The sequence below is a fragment of the Hesperophylax consimilis genome, chromosome 15, assembly GCF_061612785.1.
Source record: "Hesperophylax consimilis isolate HC1 chromosome 15, BYU_Hcon_1.0, whole genome shotgun sequence".
Taxonomy (NCBI): domain Eukaryota; kingdom Metazoa; phylum Arthropoda; class Insecta; order Trichoptera; family Limnephilidae; genus Hesperophylax; species Hesperophylax consimilis.
This window is the reverse complement of record NC_142850.1, coordinates 34,482,530-34,498,119: the sequence shown is the minus strand read 5'-3', so window position 1 is coordinate 34,498,119 and position 15,590 is coordinate 34,482,530. Positions and strand designations below refer to the sequence as shown.

The following is a 15,590-nucleotide window of genomic DNA, read 5'->3' as shown; positions in this document are numbered from 1 at the left end:
ATATATTATTTTAAATGAACAAATTGTGAAATAACACAATATCCCCAAGTAAAATATACTTTCGCTGGTATTTGAACCTGCGCCCATAGATTAGTAGTAGAAAGCCTTACCTCTCGTGCACGGTTGCCGTCAAGGATAAATAACCAGCAAACATTAACAGCAAATTATGTTTATTTAGGTAAATTTAAATTTTGTTTTAGGATAACTGTGTTTATTAAATTACACGTTTTAAAATTAAACATGCCTGAAAACTTCAGCCGTAGTCGTCACCACAACTCGTTCAAGATACCACACGGTAGATGTTCTAGTTCAGCATAGCATGACAAGAGGAATGTAATGGATGATTAAAATGTAAACAAAATAATAATTAAAACAAAAAAAAATGTTTTAAATTTCGTATTTTTATATTTGTTTGTACCACAAGATAATAATCACGTTTACATATTATTAAATGAAAGACGAACGAGTGGATAAGGAGTAATTCTAGGTAGTCGACAATATTACCTTAATCTCTAACCTCAAGTGGAACTATACTGGTATGGTAGGACTATAGGTGTTCACAGTCCGCTGGCTGGCCCAGGTACTAACTGAGGCCACTGCTTTGGAAGCTCAGCCATCGCACCGTCCATTCCTTAAGCCAAGTCTATTGTTTGATAGATAAACTGCTGGGTAAACCAGTAAGCCTTTACAGATGCTCCAGCAAGATGACTTGGATCTTTGAATGGCGCGCATGTTTGGGAAAGAGAATCAGAGGTCGTCCACAGATGAAATAAGCTGACGATTTGAAAGATAAGGCAAGAACTCCCAAGAATCGGCAAATCTGGAGAAATTTTTGGGAGATGCCTGAGGGCTCAAATATTTAAACATCTAAATTATTTGAATGCCAACCAAAAATTATATTTGGCTCTCGGCTTCAATTTGCTTAGCGGATTTGATTTCGTTTTGGTTTTGGTTTTCCCTTTTTCGGTAGGACTGTCGGAATTTTCGAGTGCGCTGCTTTATGAGGACACCCATTTTGGTCCTCTTCACTATGGACACCATCATGAGGGTAATCCCCAATGTGAAGATGAAGTACAATGTCCATGGGAACCACGCCGAACTTCTTGACCCTAAAATTGCAAAAAAATGGTTATTTCAGTAATGAAATATTATCTCACAAAAATCTTCTGGTTCTAAAATAGTACCAGAGATGTGCAAAATGGGTACCCAAAACCATTTGAAATGCAAAATGGAAATGGGTCAAAACTTTTCCATTTCAAAATGCAAAATGCAAAATGGTTTTTAGAAAAGCATATCAAATGCAAAATGCAAAATACCTATTTTCAAAATGCATTGAAAATGCAAAATGGTTTCTCAGGTCAAACAATTAAAAAAATTATAAAATTTTCAAACAATTTTGTCATTTAATAATGGATATCAATGTAGAACAAACATATTACATGATGGTAAATCCAAAAACACCACGACTACAGATTATGAAACCACAAAAAATTTGCGCGGGACTAATGTTGCCAACGTAAAAACATAGAAACGGCTATCTAACATTTAATATTACAGCGTCATGGCCCCATGTTCAGTACCTATTTGAATCAGTATTTTTTGTAATAGTATCACTCAATTGCCAGCTACCAGGGAGCAACTTGACAAATGTAAATTATCTCTCATAGCGAGGTTGAGGACCGACTGATATTTGGGGCTTATGCAAAAAAGATGAGTGGAGATAGTAGGAAGAATGTTGCAAAAAAGCATTTAAAATGGAAAATGCATTGAGAAAAGCATTTAAAATGCAAAATGCAAAATGGTTTTTAGAAAAGCATTTAAAATGCAAAATAGAAAATACCCATTTTGCATTTCCATTTGAAATGGATTTATTTGAAATAAAGCACATCTCTGAACAGTACAGAGAATGAGCTGTATGTTTTTATGATTATCAACATACATGCTACCGGCTGCGCCAATATTATTTAGGTTACTTAGATAACTAAGGCCAAGTTGTTTACCATAAATTCAAATGTAGCATTGTCATAAAATGGCCGTTCAACGCCATTTAGATTTTTTGACATTCGAAAAGTCCCCGTGAAATGCTTATTCTATGTGCGTTTCAACTTTCTATCAAATTGTAATAAGCTGACAAGCTTAACGACATCGTAGTTATCCCCATATATTGAATATATTGAAACAGTATTAGAATCGGCATATGGGAACCTTTCAACTGTCAACAAAATGGCGTTGTATGGTCTAACTTCTGTTATTATGATAATGTAGCTTAATGATTGAAAACAATTAGTATGGTGAACTAAGTCTAGCTTGGACAAAGATTTGGGTAGAAAGAGGCCGAATGAGAACGCGCTACTGTATATAACGACACAACTATTTCCGTCTCACTCTAACACCATGTAAATCAACTTGGAGATATTCTAATCAAATAATATATTTTGAAGACAAACATTCCCAGATTACGCATAATCTAACAATATTAGAATTCCTTCTACTACCATTGTTATGAGCGGATTAGTTGCTGCTGAAACGATGGAGGCTTAGCTAGTAAATGGTTGAACCTGTGACACCTAGGTGAGAACCCAATGCTATGGACGACTCAATTACTAATCTGTCAATATACTTTCTTATGTGTTTCCCAATAAGAGTCTCCAAAGAAGGCCGAAGAAGTTGGTGAGAGAAGGGAGATAGGAAGGGGTAGGTTATGAAGAGCCTGGATATATGAAAAATTCTTGAATTCTAGAGCGACTATAAATATAACAGATATAATTATGAGGGATGATAAAATTGAAGTTTCAATCAAAGGACATCAGTGAAGTCACCCTTTTCTTCTCTTTCTTTCAATGTTGATATTTTTAGTACTTTGAATCTATCTTCATTTTACTGGTCTTTCAAAGCTCTTATTTTTGTAAATCTTCTCTGTTTCCTGTATTATATCTAAATCTTTAGCAAAATATGGACTCCATATTTGGAAAGCGTATTCCAGGAGAGGTTATCAACCTATTAACATTTACAAAGCTGACCATCTCAACGCGATCTATCCCCTCGCATGGCACATTTGACCCAGTGGACAGATTACATTAAAAAAACTGAAGAATAACTTTTACAAAGCTGACCGTCTCAACGCAATCTATACCCTCGCACGGCACATTTGCCTCAGTGTACGTTGCGTGGACAGATTACATTAAAAAAACTGAAGAATAACTTTTACAAAGCTGACCGTCTCAACACAATCTATCCCCTTGCACAGCTCATTTGCCCCAGTGTACATTGCGTGGACAGATTACATTAAAAAAACTAATGAATAACTCACCGAAATACACATATTTGTAAAGGTACATAGTTTCTCTATACTCTTCAGCAATGTTCCTAGGCTTCCCAGCGCAAGTCCATGTTCCGAAGTCTTCATATGCCATGTCAGGAACACGCAGCTTGCAAATACCCGAAGATAACTGTGTTTGATTTCCATCGTAAGATGAACCATTTGTATACATGGGGTTAATTCCTATTTAGAAAACAGAAGACAATATTTAAAACATGGTAAAACTCGACGAAAAGAAAATCCTTTCGATTGTAATCTAAGTAAGGTAATTTTTTTCTAACTTCTTTTATGTCAATTTTGGAGCAAATTAATAAACCTGTTAACCGGGGAGTTCAGTTTTGAATTACGCAGCATATAACGGGCGCGAACTCCTTCACTAGGACGTATCAATACGTCACGCCCGGTGGACGTAATTTCATATTTTTATTTTTTTTAATTTATGCATCAAAAAAAGTGAAAACATCGAATTAAAAAAATAGAATATTTACAAACAAAATTATAAAGATTACAAAAAATATAAAAAAGGTTATAATTACAGAACAATAAATAAAAGCACACAGTTAAAAGAGAAACATTGAATTTAAAAAATTTAAATATTTAAAAATTAAAAACTCAATTTCCGTGTGATATGCTCGGAAATTTACGTCCCGCTCGTTCCAGGGCCCAATTCATACGTCCTACCTGTACCCGATACTGTTTACGTTTGACGTATTTATACGTCCCGCCCGGTTAACAGGTTAAGTATAAGGTGTAAGTCAAAGTATAAGAGTCATCTTATCATAATCTGTTTGTTCATAGATGGCGATAATTTAATTGTTTTTTTTCAAGTTGTATTTTAAAATATTAAGATGAATTGTTTGTTTGCACCTGTACATACGGAATATGAATAAACAGTTTTTGTCCATATAAAAAGTCTATTCTATCAAGAAAGGCATACAAATACAACATTGGATTAAATCACCAATACAATTGTATGTGTATGCCTTTCTTGAAAGAATAGAGTTTTTATATGAACAAAACTATTTCTTCATATTCATATTGCGTGTGTGTGGGTGTAAACAAACAATTTATCTTAAGGTTAAAGATGTATGTTATAATCTACACATTCAAGCTTCGAAAAATGTACGACAAACAAAATCAGTATCTTTTGGGCTAGTAAAACTTTAGGTTCCACTAGTATTTTTCTGTTTTATGCTCCAGCCTTCAACAGGTTAATATAACTTGCAAAATTTGGATTTTAATAAAATTAATAAAATTAGTGCCATCTATGAATGAGCAGATTATAAATAATTTTAGATTTTTTCTTTCGAACCTATGTCACACTTCTAAAGACTATCTGTGCTTTTGTAGTAAATACATCCATATTTTCAATAGCAAATTTTTGATGATATATTACCTAAGCCATCGGGTCTTACAAATCGACAGTAATCGAATGCTGAGTAATCTAATGATGTGCATGTTAGTATTACTGCATTAGGGGACTGAAATTGGAAAGAACCACGTACTCCAGATCCTGAAAAAATGTAAACAAAATTTAAAAAAGAATGTGGTGGAAAGATTGATGGATTGATAGATATAAATAAGTAAATGTTGCTGACTGTATATGACAACACGAGTCGTTTTCTCCAAATCTCGGTCAGTATAGGAACCCATGTTGCAGGTCCACGTTCCGGTGTCTGCACTGGTCGCATGCTTTATCCTGATTCCACATTCACCGAGGGCCAGACCTGTTCCAACATATTCGTATGCAGAATTGTTTGAACCTGAAATGTAAAATAATAGAACATTAGTAAGGAGATATTGGAGACATTTTAGTCCAATTGCTCCCGACCGTCTGGAGCCAGTGAGACTATGGCATCCCCAATAATTGGGGTATGTTGTGAGACTGAAAGTAGTGGGGAAGGGAAGGAGATGAGGTAGATGAAGGTGGAATACGGTTTTGACCATTTGACAAGATCATTCTGCAGAAAAATGGAATCGATGTGACTTGTGCATGCGAATTGCTTCAGTGTCAGGTACTGACTGTAGTTGCAACTGTTTTATTTGCGTTTATTTTTCAGATGGAGAAGTACCTTTTAAATGACACGTAGACATTAACCGTTTTGTTTAAGAATTTCATATAGCACTGAAATGACTTACCAGAGATAGGAACAAGTTGTTTAGTGTTGGGAGCGCGGAACCAGCAGTAGTCTAGTTTTCTGGGCAACGAACATTTTACTTCAAAGCTCTTGCCCTGCATTTGTACCACAGTATCTTGTTTCCCCAGGTCTAGGTCTGTGTCATTTGAGTGGTCTGAAATAAGGTCATAATGGGAAGGTAAAAACATGCCTTGCTTCTGAAAAACTCCCATATCAATGTACAGAAAAGTAAATCATTTTTAAGAGACTCTTGCTTGTGTAGTGGTGTACTGGAATGATAAAAATGAATTTAATTTAATTATTATTTTGTTTTTGTGAGGAAGCTGAATAATAAAATATAAAAATAACATTGCCAAATTGAGTTGTGTGTCTCAATTTAAACTGAACTGATGAACGTCACTACTCACCCAGTATCTCTAGGCATTTTTGGGGTTAGGGAAAAATACCTATGCAACGGATTTTTATAGGGTTTTCACTATCATATAGAGAATATATCCCGTAAGGTTTATATATATAATTCATGCCTATTATATTTATAGGCTGCTCTCTTTATGTATGATTGCAAGATTCAATTAAAAAATGCAATCTAGATAGTGTCTTGGATAAGTGCATCCTATTTTTTTTAATGTGCAACATCTATTGAATTTTCTACAAGTCTAGAATGAATCTATATTTTTGGATTAAAAAATAAAACTTCAAATTGTAATATTTAATTATTGAAGACAATATAAAAGGTGCGAAGGTCCGATCCGTCCGGTTCACACAATCAAACGTGGGTTTAGCACACAAACGCCTCAGGGATCTCATTTCTACAGCATTCAGTCTACATTTATCCTTCCTCTGCCAGTTCCATTCCTTCTAGACAGCTTTACAAATAAATATAGTTTCCGAGACGCCATTTTGAATAATCTAAATATTCAGTAATAAATTTAGTAAGGATATTTTACCTGCCAAGATTGGATCATCCCATTGCAAGACATCAATATAAGTCCCCACTTCTTTGTTGTATTGCCCCACACTCATAATACACTTCCAGGGCAGCTGATCTACTAACACTGCTTGCTGGACTTCAATTCCACAGTCGTTGATGATGTTTCCTAGGCTGTCAGTGCTGGAATTAACAAAATAAGTCATTCAAAATCTTAGATTAGCTAGACCTACCATGAATCCAGGAATGTTTCTAGACTTCAGAACATCTCTGTGATAAGATTCAATCAGATCCAAGGAAATCAATGATCAGATTGATACCTGTATCATTTCTGTGTGAAGTTGAAATGGAAAAATAAGCATTTAATTTGATCCCTGAACATGCTGTGATCATTGACAAATAAATAGAATCATGCAAAACACAAATCCAATCCAGATTGGGAAAGGCCAGTTGAGAGAGATCTTTTGACATCCCCAGAAGGAGAGACAAAGACTTCCTCTCGACCAAGCGCCTTTCAGTACGGTGAGAGGGATGGATTCATATATCACTCCTGGACACACCCTGGCTACCAGATTTCTATCTACCCCTCATACATATTCCTTTCGTTCTTCCCAGATCTTATTCTTTTTCCTTTACTTTAAAAGACCCTCCACACAAAATGCCCAAAGACGCAAAGACATAGGCCCCGAGGGAAATTATTTTCCATAAATCCTCTTTTACTGATTAAAGGATATAAAAAAATGTTCTTTAAACTGTAAATATTTTCCATAAATCTAAACAGCTTTTTGACAATATTTACATTATACGATTAATTATTTTAGACAGGAGAAAATCATGACTCACTAAGTACTGTTTCCGTAGTAGGAGTATTGTCCATCTACATGGGTTTGCTGATTCCACCACAAGGGTGTGAACACTTTCCCGTCCGAGCGGATCAGTCTGCATACGTTGATAGTTGTCACCATCAGGGAACACTTTAGTTTCAGGGTCCTTTTATCATCAGATACCAGGGCAGATGGCACTGCCGTATCAGGGTTGATTTGACCTATTCCCACCAAAAGTATGTAATAATGTTATTTGTATTTAGATTCTAGAAAATTAAAGATGTTGCTATACATGGCACAAGGACATTATTACCAGACAATAGATAAGAGACATGGCACAGATGAAATAAAGGGATAAAGGACAATGGACATAGCAAAGGTGATCGGTAAGGTGACCATTTGTATTGGTTTTAGCAGTATACATAGTACGGGTTTTGGTGCTCTGTCCTGGTTTTAGCAGTATACATAGTACTGGTTTTAATGCTCTGTCCTGGTTTTAGCAGTATACATAGTACTGGTTTTGGTGCTCCGTCCTGGTTTTAGCAGTATACATAGTATTGGTTTTGGTGCTCTGTCCTGGTTTTAGCAGTATACATAGTACTGGTTTGGTGCTCTGTCCTGGTTTTAGCAGTATACAGAGTATTGGTTTTGGTGCTCTGTCCTGGTTTTAGCAGTATACATAGTACTGGTTTTGGTGCTCTGTCCTGGTTTTAGCAGTATACATAGTACTGGTTTTGGTGCTCCGTCCTGGTTTTAGCAGTATACATAGTATTGGTTTTGGTGCTCTGTCCTGGTTTTAGCAGTATACATAGTACTGGTTTGGTGCTCTGTCCTGGTTTTAGCAGTATACAGAGTATTGGTTTTGGTGCTCTGTCCTGGTTTTAGCAGTATACATAGTACTGGTTTTGGTGCTCTGTCCTGGTTTTAGCAGTATACATAGTACTGGTTTTGGTGCTCCGTCCTAGTTATTTGTTATCCCAAATCAATAAGTCTTCAAGACCCATATTGACTCTTTAGATGACATAAGCCCCGAGGGAAACTATTTTCCCCAGGGCCTTCCGTGTGGAGTTTATGTTATAAAAAAACAAAATGTACTGGTTTCGGGTTATAAAAAAATTATCCAAAGATTGAATAGTATTATAAATAGTCTATGTAAATACATTTTCAGAAAGCGGGCCACTCGTGACACCAAATTGAGTATCACTTTTCGTGGAGTCAGAATTGGTTGTTGGTTAAAAATCTGGGGAGGTTATAATTACTTTTTCAGAAATGTGCCCTGGATTTAAATAAAAAAAGGTCATCATTATATGATATGGTAGTACCAGAGAGAGGTAATTGTGATGTCATTGTTAAACGTCTTAAAATGTTTACACAAAAATCTTTCTTCTCACATGTCTCGTATGTAAAAGAAAAAGACAAAAGATACTAGAATGATGGTGTCACACATAATCTCTCTCTCTGGAACTACTCTTAAGTGAGATATATAATATTATTACTAAACATGACACAGGACACAGGTGACATAAAGTGCTACCAACAGGACAATGTTACATTAACGGCTTGCGAGTCGAGAGGTAAGGCTCTCGACTCGCAAGCCGGATGTCGCGGGTTCAAATCTCAGTGTATGCAAGTCAATTTTATTTGATTGATTTGTGTTATTTCACAATTTACCCCTATAAAATAATATATGGTATATTTGCGGCACGTTTCAGAGTGGAAGATACTCTCATTATCGCCGTTGTGTTAGACCACTATTCAGAATTGAAACGTTGCTTAGATGGCTTTGGCCGTGTTTGGTGATCAGTTCTAAATAGCCAGGTTTTTTCCTCATCTTCATCTTTCCCATCTCCTTCCCCTCCACAGTACCTTCAGCCTCACAACATACCACAATTGGGGACGCCATAGTCTCACTGGCTCTAGACGGTTGGGAGCAGTGTTGTGCGGTTTTGACATAAAAGATTTAAAAAAAATGACACAGGACACAATCGACATGAAATAGGTGACATATTATACAGGTATACCTTGGTCTCTTTCCTCAACGTTAACAATGTAGCTGTATATTTCTGAGCTTGTCTTCCCGGGAAGGGTTGCCTGAACCTTCCACTCCCCATGGTGGCTGGGGGTGGCAATGGGCAACTTGAAGGAGCACTGCCCATACTGCATGACATGGACCAGTCCCATGGGATCAGTGGCCTCGCAATATGTAGCTTCTTTGGGACCAAACTTCAGGATTGCCGATGAGCCGAGCCGCAGATTGACAGCGGTAGTGTTCACTCGAGGAACCGCTAAATATTTCAATTAACATATGTACTTAAGGAACAATAGCATAATAATTCTTCTGGGAAGTTTGAAAAAAAAATGGTCAGATAAGTCGGGAAATTAAATTTTTTAAATTGAGTAATTCAAAATTTTGTAAATTTTCTTTTTGACTATTTCTCATTGGGAATGATGTTCTTTTCGGAAATAACAGAGGGCGCCACTTCCGTTTATAACAGTCCTAAAATGTAGTCATGATAATAATACTTTCAGATTATCACATGCATATTTAGGTAGCTACTTACCTATAGCAATCACAGCACCTTTCACATTGATAATTTATTCCTTTTGTGAATTATTGATTATTCACGAAAAAATAACCAAAATTATTACCTAAAATTCTAACAAAATGTGAATCAAGTTGTCCAGAAACTCGTGGTACAAGAGGGAAACGGGTAAATTTACATTTTACATAACATTTCGAGTCGATTTTGTGGAAAAAGTAACATGTTTTGATTGGAGCTTTTTGTTTTCGAGAAGTCGAGTAAAAAGAAAAAACGTTCGCCATGGGATTAAAATCAGCTGTTTATTGTCTTTTAAAATGCGTCGAGGAATAGACCTGACTACAAAAGTTTTTTTACCCGTTAGTTGTCGAATAAATAGGAAAAATTAATTAATCAAATCTATTGATTAATTAATCTACATTCACCCGTTTCCCCTTATAGGCACTACTAGTTTCTGGGCACCGTGTATAATAGGTGAACAGTTTTGCTGTCAGTCAACACCCCACATAAATAAATACCTAAACACTGACAGCCAAAATCCAAGATGGCCGCTGATCTGGATCAAACGTTACATCTCCCAACATTTTATTTTACAGCAAATGGTGTAATTTTCTCACATTTGAAACCTAGGTATTTATCAAAACTGTAGGTACTTACCTAAAACTAATATATTCAATTTCCCCCACAATGTTAAGACGTCCCCATGCGCTTTAAAAGTCCATACGCCATTCAGATCAGATTGAACATCCTCGAAGGTGACAGAACATTTGGTACTATTGACCATTTTATATCTCTGAGACACTCTGGTCTGCTCACTCTGACTGGAGCCTTTCCAAGCCTCACACAGCGTAATATTGGTGGGAGATTCTGAAAAGCGGATGTAGAGTGTTTCTCCTTGGTAGACGGTCACAGACATTGGAGGTATCATGTGCACCTCCTCTGAAATAACAAGTTTATTAACAATGAGGTTTATCATAATTATTCATCACATTTAGACACTAATTTCAACGAGTGTTCCATTCGGTTGTCGGGAGTCTATACCGTTGATCGAATGATTAAGATTGGTTGATTATGGTTCTCTTGAACTCTAATATAATGGAGTTCACAATCAATAAATAATATGCTTATTATTAAATCTTCCTATAGATTTTCTGTTCTTTTTTTCAAAGATACTCAGATGTATTGAAATTATAGTCCCCGATGTTGCCCGAGTTCTGTTATGTTTTACGATTATCCAGTAATTTTTTTTTTCGACTTTAATATTCCCTACAGGAAAAACTAAATTCTTCCACACACTTTTCCACAAATGATCATCTGGTCAATCCACTTTATGCAAGTGCATTATATAAGCATAATAATACAAGAACAACACGTCAACTCACCAGAGATCAAATGGGAAAATAATTCACCGACTCCAGATATTTTCATATCAGAGGGTTCGGCTCGGTAGAACTCCTAACTGGACCGATAAATCCTACTGATCCCTCAATATAAATATTTAAAAAATCTTTCGTAATCCTACATTTATTTAAAATGATTGATTTTTGCATTTTTGTATATAAATTCTTTGACAGATCTAATTCGCCTAAATTTTTAATGAGAGAGCTAGGTATAATGCCAGTAGCCGAAATAACAAATGGTTATATTTTTATAGTCTGAGAATGCCAAATTCTTTCGATCTCATTTCCTAAATCTGTGTATTTTCATATATTTTCAGAAACAGATTTTTGAATATAACAGGAATTTGGAATAGCGACATCAATGATATAAGTTATTTTTTTTTAAATTTAATAACTTTTAATGATTATTATTATTAAGGGTGGGAAAAGAGGATGGGGGTGGGTTTTTTAAATATCTTTTATACAGTGACTTTATTCTTGTTTTGAAGGTCAAATGTGCAAAACTTCATCAATTTCGGAATAAAACTGTAGATTTTCATTAAAAACCAACCCACAAACATCATTCTTTATATATACAGGTACGCGGCGTTCTGAAACTCGTAGTAAAAGCGGGAAGTTGGTCAATCTACCACATATTTTTTGGAGTCGATTTTGTGGTAAGTATAACTTTTTTGATTTGAGCTTTCGCTTGTAAAGCAAGTAAGAAATTGCTTTTTTTTAAAAGAGTTTTTGATTTTCTACTCAAATAAGAAAATATTCTGATTGCTGGTCAGCTGCTCTACCCTTAAGCTACGTCAGCTTTTTCAAAACTTAAACTGCTCTATCCTTAAGCTACGTCAGCTTATTCAAAACTTATACTGCTCTATCCTTAAGCTACGTCAGCTTATTCAAAACTTAAACTGCTCTATCCTTAAGCTACGTCAGCTTATTCAAAACTTAAACTGCTCTATCCTTAAGCTACGTCAGCTTATTCAAAACTTAAACTGCTCTATCCTTAAGCTACGTCAGCTTATTCAAAACCTAAACTGCTCTATCCTTAAGCTACGTCAGCTTATTCAAAACTTAAACTGCTCTATCCTTAAGCTACGTCAGCTTATTCAAAACCTAAACTGCTCTATCCTTAAGCTACGTCAGCTTATTCAAAACCTAAACTGCTCTATCCTTAAGCTACGTCAGCTTATTCAAAACTTAAACTGCTCTACCCTTAAGCTACGTCAGCTTATTCAAAACCTAAACTGCTCTATCCTTAAGCTACGCCAGCTTATTCAAAACTTAAACTGCTCTACCCTTAAGCTACGTCGGCTTATTCAAAAGTTCAGGGTAGAGAAGCTGACCAGCAATCAGAAGGCTGCGGGTTCAACTCCGGTCGGCGGCATTTACTTATTCTCGGATGATTTTAAATTTTTTTGTACGTGTTTCAGGCTAATAATTTGCTATCCTTTGTGCTCTGCATATCTATAAACATTAGTTTATCATTAAAAAAATATATATGTCTTATAAAAATCAAGAATTTTCTCACCCTCTATAATGATGTTGATTGGTTCAGATTCCAATGTTGAGAGAACGGTAGCATTGAAGCCAAAGTAGGTGGCTTTCAGTTTCCATTTTCCAGAGGAATCCACATTGACGTCTTTAATCTCAAATGCACATTTATAGCTGTTTAATTGTGTATAGAAAATATTAGGGTTGGTCACATTCGACTCCGGGTAGATTTGATACACTTTCTCATTGATTCTCTCAAGGAAGCAACCTACAAGGACGCTTCCTTCATAGTTCATTATTCCATAGGTAACGATTCCATTGCGGCTAGACTTCAAGGTTGTTTCAACGATTGAACCATTTTCAGCATTGACTGTAAATAAAATGACAAAACAATCATAATCAATCGTAAATATATATAATATTACTTGAAGTTTGTTACCGTGATGAAAATACATGGTTTGGAGATGGTCCAAATTTATATATAATATGTAAATACCGCACAAGAGTCCCAACCGCGGATATACCACTCGTCCCAAATGCACCCAACTGTCTGAAGCCAGTGGGACTATAGCATACCACTCGTTCCAACTGCTCCTAACTGTCTCAAGCCAGTGAATGGTGATCCTTCACCCAAGGCGATACTGAAAGTATCTTCCACTCTAGAATGTGAGGCAAATACACCATATGGAATTGTTATTTTAAATAGTCCCCATTAACATTAAATCAAGTAATGACCCCATAGTATTATCTTCATTTTATTCTTGCCTCAACGTCCACCAATGAGTCCCAGTACGCAATATGCCGCTAAGACCCACAAAATCCCATGAACCCGGGCACCCCTGCTAAGTCACCAAAAGTTGCGAACCACTTGGGGCGCCCTATGGCAGATGTGTTAGTTATCCAATAAATGGTACCCGGGGCTGCGGTACCCGTGTCCGCTTCCCAAATTTGATTAAATCACCGATACAATATTGTATTTGTATGTCTTTCATGAAAGAATTGAGTTTGTATACGGACAAAACGATTTATTCATATTCATAGTGTATATATTGTACTTCATACTTGAAAAAGTGTGTTTCCTGAAATAATTAAATTAGCGCCATCTATGAAAAAGCAGATTATGAATTCTTTTAAGTAAGACCTCAACTAAATTGTCCACTAAAAATATCAAAATTCACAATTCAAAAAAATATTTATTGCACTAAAAGAGTAAAAAGGGTATAGCTTATAGGTTACATCCTATTTCTTCCAGCTAACCCAACAAATACACATTATATTACATAACCCAACAATTACATGTTAACAAATAAATAACAGTAAATAAAAATAAAAACAGAGGTATTTAATTCATGTAAGGTATTCATTTAAGGTGTAGTGACATTTGTTTAAAAGAAATGTTTTTAGTGTTGATTTAAATTTAAGTATGTCGGTTATTTGTTTGATGCTACGTGGAAGGTTGTTATATACTTTAATGGCCATGTAGTGTGGTCATTTTTGAAAAATAGTTTTGTTTGCTTTTGGGATTAATAGGTTTTCTGTGAACCTTGTAGCGTGTTTATGTGTTGAGTTTTTTTGTGGGAACTTTTCTGGAGATAATCGTACTAACAGGCATAATTCCATTATATATATATTTCCGTCACTGTCAGAAGCTTAAGATTTTTAAAAATTGGTCTACATGAATCCCGGTGATCAGTGTTTGTAATTTTTCGTAGTCACCTCTTTTGGATGATGAAAACATCTTTGGCGTTTACTGAGTTTCCCCAAAAAACTATTCCTTCAATTAACACAGATATCTGATATTTCTGTCAACACTAATATTTTTAGATTGCAACGTCATTTTCGCCATAAAGATAAGAGGCTACAATTATTGTTTGTTCCATAGTATAATGTGATTTACAATATCTGACAAAGCTGAGAAGCTTGTAGGAGAATAATAGTATACTTCCTGCAAGATGAGAAACTTGAAGTAAACATAAAACCTACATAATGTCAACAAAACATTATCAAATGATTTGCGTAGATAAAACATGTCTTCAATATTATTCACCGTCAAAAATACATTTCCTTACCACTTAAATTTAAGTTACAGCTGCCTAACAAATGACACCACCTAAGACAATGAAGTTTCAAACACAACCATGCCATCTTCAGAGCGTTAAAGTATTAGAAACTATCATCTTAACTTATGTGGGTATAGGCATACAATACTAAACATTGTTATCTTTTAGTGACATTCCTGTATATAATATATTCCCAAAAATATTAAAACTAACTTACCATTTAAAAAGGTTGACAATAAAGCCAGATACACAATAACAAGAGTTCCCATCGCGAAATTCTATTTGAAATAAACGTACGTATTGTAAAAAAATCTTACAATGCAGTCCAATGTAGCCGAAACAAATGTTTGCTTCTTATCTCCATTTTTATCATCAGGATATAGATTTTTGCTATCTTTCAATATCTAGAACTACCTATGACGCAGTGACTATTGATGATAGCAAAATCCATTCTAAAATTAACGAAATTCACAAAGCGATTGAATGCTATAACAAGGAAATCCAATGAAAAATATTTTTTTATTTATTTATTTATAATTTCACGCCCGGCTGGGGTTTTACATTTTATTATTTTTTATTGCAAAGAACATCTAAACAGGCAATACAAAATCAAAAAGAATATAGGAGACAACATAAAACACAACCTCTAAATCAAAAACAATGTAAAAAATGAAAGAAAGTGGAAACTAGACATTCCACCATGCAAGATGGAAAAAAATAATATTAGGAAAATTACAAAACATTGGTAAGATAAACAGAGCTACGTACTTTCTAGTTAAATTATATTAAATTTGATGTTCTTCTTTCTGAAATAAATTGGGTAATGACACTTGTTTATATTTGGTGAATGACGTGTTGATTATATGAAGAACATCTTTATAGTCATTACCCAAATTTTG

The 15,590-nt window shown here is 35.2% G+C and overlaps 1 protein-coding gene across 1 annotated transcript; it reads right to left on the bottom strand.

Annotated features, from left to right (window-relative positions):
• Positions 1-423: 423 nt before the first annotated feature.
• LOC149417674 (uncharacterized) lies at positions 424-15,025 on the bottom strand. The gene is made up of 11 exons (XM_089640123.1): positions 14,909-15,025; positions 12,669-13,001; positions 10,407-10,688; positions 9,231-9,494; positions 7,229-7,430; positions 6,405-6,568; positions 5,459-5,611; positions 4,918-5,082; positions 4,716-4,832; positions 3,311-3,502; positions 424-1,109 (listed from the first exon to the last, which is right to left on the bottom strand). Exons 1-11 carry the CDS (start codon positions 14,958-14,960, stop codon positions 895-897), a joined length of 2,139 nt encoding a protein of 712 aa, XP_089496249.1. The 5' UTR covers positions 14,961-15,025; the 3' UTR covers positions 424-894.
• Positions 15,026-15,590: the final 565 nt, after the last annotated feature.

What these genes read in the sequence shown, in the direction of transcription:
- LOC149417674 (XM_089640123.1), bottom strand. Translation starts at nt 14,960, where the DNA reads ATGGGAACTCTTGTTATTGTGTATCTGGCTTTATTGTCAACCTTTTTA. An exon ending in AATCAACATCATTATAGAGG is followed by an intron (nt 10,689 to 12,668) that starts GTGAGAAAATTC and finishes TTGTTATTTCAG; the next exon opens with AGGAGGTGCACATGATACCT. An exon ending in CGTTGAGGAAAGAGACCAAG is followed by an intron (nt 7,431 to 9,230) that starts GTATACCTGTAT and finishes TGGTGGGAATAG; the next exon opens with GTCAAATCAACCCTGATACG.